This window comes from Oryza glaberrima, chromosome 5, assembly GCF_000147395.1.
Source record: "Oryza glaberrima chromosome 5, OglaRS2, whole genome shotgun sequence".
NCBI classification, from domain to species: Eukaryota; Viridiplantae; Streptophyta; class Magnoliopsida; order Poales; family Poaceae; genus Oryza; species Oryza glaberrima.
The window spans coordinates 25503557-25510600 of NC_068330.1; the positions used below are offsets into that span (position 1 = coordinate 25503557).

General features: G+C 40.1%; 1 protein-coding gene across 1 annotated transcript; it reads right to left on the bottom strand.

Annotated features, from left to right (window-relative positions):
* Positions 1 to 287: 287 nt before the first annotated feature.
* Positions 288 to 5996, bottom strand: LOC127774698 (protein REDUCED WALL ACETYLATION 3-like). Its single transcript, XM_052300982.1, has 16 exons — positions 5606 to 5996; positions 4855 to 4946; positions 4501 to 4629; positions 4354 to 4410; positions 4206 to 4278; positions 3506 to 3664; positions 2981 to 3130; positions 2631 to 2886; positions 2427 to 2548; positions 2165 to 2251; positions 1919 to 2007; positions 1739 to 1801; positions 1602 to 1658; positions 1038 to 1134; positions 799 to 957; positions 288 to 702 (listed from the first exon to the last, which is right to left on the bottom strand). Exons 1-15 carry the CDS (start codon positions 5636 to 5638, stop codon positions 799 to 801), a joined length of 1623 nt encoding a protein of 540 aa, XP_052156942.1. The 5' UTR covers positions 5639 to 5996; the 3' UTR covers positions 288 to 702.
* Positions 5997 to 7044: the final 1048 nt, after the last annotated feature.

Below are 7044 nucleotides of genomic sequence, written 5' to 3' on the forward strand. Positions count from 1 at the left end.
GTCTCCACGTACGGCTCCTGTCGGTTAACGGTTATTGCCTTGTCAACTGAAAGAAAGCTCCAAAAATTTCAGAGACTTGCAGAGCTGGATCTGTACTCCCAAGCAGCTCCCACTTCCCAGCATGATCGTTTTAGCTGGTCCAAAAAGCGCAGGATCAGGTCCAAAAGCACAGGTCATCAATCAATTAGCGCCTCAAGTAGCTGAAGCTCCGGTGAACGAGTACGAGGGTGGTCCAATGGATAAACCAAAAGTACCATGCTGCATGCATATGGAGAAGGAGAAAGAAAGAAAGAAAGATTGGGGCTTGCCCTTTATATTTCGTTTTACAAAAGGGAAACCCTTCCTTGTAGTATCATTCTGTATAGTACACCACATGTTACAGTGCTTTGAGGGGAGGAAATTCTTACACTGTTGTATCAACTTAGGAAAGCATCTACAACTCCCAAAGAATGCACAACTTCGCTAACTGTGTACAGTGTTTTAAATGGGGGAAATGATAAATCAAAATTTGACTTCTATACCTACATCCTCTGGCAATTCAATTCCCAACTAGAAGATCGGCAGGTCCTTCATGGGAACTGTATCTTTACCACCAAATGCAAAATGGAATTGAGGCCTGAGCTGAATATCTTACCACCAGATACCAAGCACACAATTTTCAGGAACGACCTTCTATCAAGGTCATTTACTTGGCAATTCTACCTGTAATCACGTGGAACCAATACTGAGGAAACTGGGATATATAGAGACAGACTATGTGAAAGCCGTAAGTATCTATAGTAGGTTCCAGCTGTTTACCTATACAATAGTAATTTTCACAAGAATAAGTGAGCAGAAATACAGGCATGCAGATATGGCGATCCCTGCCATAAAATTTTGATATAGCCGATTGTTGTCTCTACTGGGAATAAAAGCTCCCTTCAGTACACCTGTGATCTCAAACACCCGGTATGATAGCTGCAGTATACATCATGGAATTAATAACTTCGATGATTATAATTTTTGAATGAAAATGCACCCTGGGCAGGTTCACTTACAAGAAGATAGATTGCTGTAGTAAGCATGAAGTTAAGCAATGGATAATCTGGTACAAAAGATAGGAGCCATTTTGGCTGCCCATTTGGCGTGCTAGACCTGTAAAATAAGAATCAGCACCGTGGTTCCAGTTCTTAAAATTAAAAACACTGGACACAATAGAGTGGACAATGCCAACAAATCCTAGACGTATTTCATATTAGAAAGAAATTTTGACATGTATTCTAATCCAGAAATCTTCATTTCTTGTGTTTTTCTTGAATTTGAATTCCGAATTCTCTTTGAAAGTAGAAAATATATTTTCAATGTTAGCATCAATAAATCTAAATCTATCATAGTTCCTATGATAGCTGTAGGTGTTACACCAAGTAGGTTAAGTCAACACAGCTGAATACACAACCCGTCAAATTGCTTGTTTATTTTCATTCGTAGTTCTGTTCATACATTTGACATCAGATGCAGAGCTGATTACTGGACTGGTCATGCGTAAATTTTTTTTTTTGAACGGTCATGCATTAAGTAATTAAAACAACAGTAACACATGCTGAAAAAAATTGATACCATACCTGAGCCAAATGTGAATCTGGGAAATGTATGTCTCTAGTGTGATCTTGCCAAGCCAGCTATTGAAAAAACAGGTTAAAATCTTAGTAAAAAATAAAGCAAATAAAGAAAAAGAAACATCATTATATTAGGTGCTTACGCGAAAAGAGCCAAGGAGGCACTCCTCAACTGCTGGGTGCAGTTGCGTAGGCAGATATAAACACTGTAAAACAACGGTGTTGTGTCAATTCAATGTTTTCTTTTTGCTGAAAGTGTCTATTCAATTAAAGAAACAATTTACCACATGCCATATAATCATGGTAGTGTTTTTTATACATACGTGATAGGAATCCATGACGTGTAGGGATGGTACTTGTTGTATGTAATTTTGTCTAGCCTGTAGATATATTCATACCATAGGTAACCAGCCTAAAATGAGGAACAGAAGTCCTAGTTAGTACAGCATTTGAAATCAATACAGCATCATGGTTTAAAACAAAAGCAAATCTAGTTGGTAAAGCAAACAAGTATGTCATCTTGACAATATAGAAAGTCTGTGCATTGGTAAAAGATGGATGCAACTTACCGTCAAAGAAAGAGTGACAATGGCTCCCTTGATAAACAGTCTAACCTTAGTCTCAGATTCCTCCAACTTCTCCATCCAACGTTCAACCTATTTCAGATAGCGGATTCCATGTTACATTAATATATAGTATAAACAAGGAACATATTCTTAAAATAAGAGAGAACTCCCTAGGAAGAAATGTATGAAAGGAACACGGTATATGTACTGCTCACTCATGCAGTTCCAAAGGGAGGAAATGTGGATCCATAACCGAATTACTTACATTAGGGTGGAAGTAAGCATAGATCATTCCAATAATCCATATGTATCGATCAAGGCCAGATCGGAAATGCCACTCATGTAGCAGGGGTAAGTTTGCCTTGGAAGGCTCTGGATCCTTATATCCTGTACATGAAAGGAAAATGGTGTAAAATCCTATCCATGGTTAATGAGAATAATGCTAAGACAGAAAACATGCATAACTCACCTAGAAGAAATGTAAAGGGGGCCCATAAAAATTCAAATACCCCAGGAATTTCCCATATCAAAATGACAGTCAAGAAGCAGCAAGCAATCTTAATAGCCATGACAGATGGTTTCTCATTGTACTTGTTGAACAGACCAAGTGATCCGTATACCATCAGAGTAAAAAGTGTGTGCATTGGACATATATAATACAGCATGTAATCATTGTCAAGGACAATGCAACAGAAGGCCACAAAGAAATTTAGCCTCCACATCATCTGCATTTAAAAGATGGTCTTTAGTATTTCTAAGATGGTTACAACAAATCAAAGGGTAAGAAACAACATTGGATAATTGGGCTAGGATGGAAACCTGTGCAAATCTTGCAATGCTAAAATCTTTCTTGATATAATAATATGAGAAATTCCCGAATCCAGTCATCCAGACATAGGCAGCAATGAACACACGAATTGCATTGTATATTTCTGTGGCAGCGAAATAGTGGTACATCAGAAACAAGACCTGGAAAGGCAGATAAAATAATTATAGCACACTTAAAGCCAACATACAAGTACTAAAAGGATTGCATAATACAACAGCGAGAAAGAATATAAAAGTGCTACGACAGTAGTTGGAAATTTCTGAGGCATGAAATGGCTGTAACATAGGGCTTGTCCAAATAAAAACAGTGCATGACATAAAACTGAGAGCACGATTTGGATAAGAATACCCAGAGTTTTTTTTTCTAACTCAATGCCTGGTGAACAAACATCAAAGTACATTGCTTGCGTGTACAAAACAGGAAGGATGATAACCATGCGCTATAAAAACTCAGTACAGAAATAACTGAAATCACATTTACTAAAAGAACAGAAGCAGTGAAGTAAAGTCACTAACCTGCATCCACCCTTTCCATTCCTCAGTTTGGTGACGATTAAGATAGAGTATTGACTTTCCAGTGAAAGCTGATTTTTCATTGTGCTTCTTAAGTGAAGTAAGTGCCGATGCTATGATAAGAAGAATGTACAGAAACAGAAACAGGTCGCGGTTGTAGCTCTGTCAAAACAACACAAAGATTACTATATACTGCAGAAATGAACATCATATAATGCTTTTTTGGCCTAATTGAGGTAAATCCCTAAATTCTAGCTTATTAGATCAACGCCAAAAGTTGGCCAACAAGACCCCGATCCCCGACTTATAACCTATCCCCTTTCTACAAGCCACATGCTCACATCCATTGGCTATGAGTTCTGTCTGTATGAGATGGCAGAAAGCTTAAGCCAGTCAGATAACTAGATAAGGAACAGATATGTCACCTACTTAGCCCTAACTCACGGTCTCTATCTTGTTTTAGAGATAAGCCTAAACTGAAACTAAGGCAGAAAAGTCCCTATAACTTGCAAGAATTAATTGCAGGAAGAACAATTAAGAAACAAGATATGGTAGATTATAAAAAACAGTAAGAACTATCCCCAGGGATGTGGAACAAGCTACAGTTACAATTTAGCCAAAAGCTACATGTTGCAGTTTACATCTACTCCATATAGTACATCATTGAGAGTGTCAAGAGTAAGAAAAGGAGCAATATGGTTACCTTCTTAGTTTCTGGAAATATATTTGTCCGGTCACAAATGTAAAAGTAGACCAGAATAATGCCCACTTCGGCCCTGCAAGAAAGTTAAAGGGTGTGCGTCTTAGCACGAAATTCTAGAGTGGACAAAATTAGCTCTGAATAGTCTTACATTGCTCTTAGTACAGCACGGTTTTCAAGCAGAAAAGACTCATCCATTGTTATAAACCTGCAACTCACAGCCACATCGAGACATCACTTAACTGCAATAGAATTTGCTAAAATCCTAAAAACTGTGCATTATGCATTCAAACAGTACCGTATTAAATTTGCTTTTGTAGACATGTTTCGGAGCTTTGTAGATGGCGATTTTGACTGCCCTCCTTCAAGTAATACAGCCTTATCATCTTCCTTGATAGTCTCATTCTCCAAATTAGCATCCGAGTGACTGCAGATGAAAAGAATGCCCGGATAGGAGGAGATTAGACCATGGATTTTTCAACATTTGCATGAAGTAAGATATGTCATGCCAGTTTCATCACGAAAACTCTGGTTACATGATTCAATTATTAGGAGCAATGGTGGGCAGTTGACTTCGAATATATGCATATCAACAACCAACTCTAAGTTCCTAAAGCTAAATAAAATTATAGTATTCAGAAAGAAATCTTACACTTTCCCATACAACAAAGATTTCCTGTATTCTAAGATTTCGGCGTAGATCCATCCAATGAGGACAGGGAAAAGACCCAGCAAAAACGAAACCTGCAAGAAATGAAAACATGGAGTTATGTTCATCCATGGTAGAGCCAGACAGTGAGCTTAACTTGCAGCGATGTTTGTTTAATTTAAGTATCATCACTAAGCCTAAAAATTCAGATTGTAAACGTCAGTCGAAGTGTCATATAAGAATGGAAGTAGAAATGGCAACCACGGCGACTTACAGATCACTCATACAGACACAAGAATTCTATTCCCCTTCACAACATTCACTAAGTCATAACTTTTTTATTGGGCATCAAAAATCTGATTCAATTTGGCTAAACATGCGAAATTAAAACTAAATTAGTACTAGCTTGGAAGCTAAGACACCTCCGAGGGGACGGAAGGCCAGGACAGCGGTTAGGTGAGCGCTCATGTGACAAGCGCGCCGTATTAGGCACGCAATTCTCTCACGAATCCAGGAAGGAGAAACCTTAAAAAAGAAAAATTCCATAAGAACCTTCACCAAATTGCTCGTGATACACATGCCGCACTCCGTTGCCGCCGGCTTGCCGCCACAGGAATATACTACTGTAGTGCACCGAACGAACACTGCACGCACCCTCGCCGGAATTCGCTCGGAGGAAACCGAAACGGGGTAGAAGAAAGAGCAAAGCGAAAATCAAAATTCTCGCGGCGGGGGATGGGATGCACGCGCTTACTTGGCCGGGAGTGACGGGGCCGAAGACCTCCATTCCTCTCGCGGGGATCAAGATCCAGATCCACGGGAGACGAGTCAACAGCAGCAGCAGCAGCAGCAATCAGCAGGCCATGGCGCGGGTAGGAGGGAGAAGCAGCGAAATGGGGAGGGTGATGGGGATAGGACTTTATATACTGCTAAGTAATGGCGGGAGGGGTTGGCGGCGGGTGAGGGAGGGGGGGAAGAGGAGATCTGAAGCAACCGCGCGCGCGGGAGGGACGGGGGCGGTGGCTGGTCGCGGTCGGGACGGGAGGGAGGCCGGAGCGGAGCGGGGAGTCGGCGGCAGAGGCAGGCGCAGCAGGAGAATGACGGGGAGGAGACGCGAAGCGGTTGGTTGCATCGGTTGACGGGATGTGGTGGTTGTTGCGTTTGGTGGGGATGGGGCTCCTTTTTCCCTTCGTTTCGCCTCTTTTTCTTTGGGGTGTTTAGATCAGGCGTCACGTACTCACGTGTCACATCGAATATTACAGAGAGTATCCTATAACGTATTTGACACTAATAAAAAAAATTAATTATATAATCCGTTAGTAAACTATGAAATGAATTTATTGAACCTAATTAATCCGTTATTAGAAAATGGTTACTGTAGCAACACATTGTTAAATCATAGAGCAATTAGACTTAAAAGATCCGTCTTGCAAATTAGTCCTAAGCTATTTTTTCCTATATTTAATACTTCATATACTTTATCCGTCCCATAAAAAAACAACCTAGTATTGGATGTGACATATCCTAGTATAATAAATCTGGACAGAATGAATCTAGACATACATCTGTTTAGATTCGTTGTACTAGAATATATCACATCCAGTCCTAGATTCACTTTTTTTTAAACGGGGAGAGTAGGTCTTCAAATGTTATATGTGATAGAGTATAAAATTTTAAGGTGGGATCTGAACAGACCCTTTATATAGTTTGGCTTGGTTTGGTTTGGACCGGGACCCCGTCGTGTCGTGTCGTGCTCGGTCTTTTTTTCCCTTGGTACAATCACAGTGTCACATATACCGAGTCAGGGGGATTCATGAACTGCTGGTGCACAAAAGGTGAATGAATGAATGATTCTGGATTTGATTTCTTTTGGACTCGGTTTTGTTGGTCGATTATTGGGGGACTGTTTCTGCCTTTGTGGTGTTTGGTGGGTTAGTACGGGAGGAAGAGGTATGATTGGGAAGGTGTGATTTTAATTTTGTGGCTTGGTGGAAAAGGAAAAAAGCATTCTGTAACCGAAAGTTTGCTCTCAAGGATTTAGGGAAGGTGGAGAATGTGACATGCTGCTGTTAGGATATATTTTATGATAGTGTAAATTTTCACTAAACGGTTTCTTCCATTTGTGCTGCCTCAAAATTAAAATCACACCTCTAGAGCGGTAGAGCCTCTGTGGACCATTTGTCTATTTTGTCT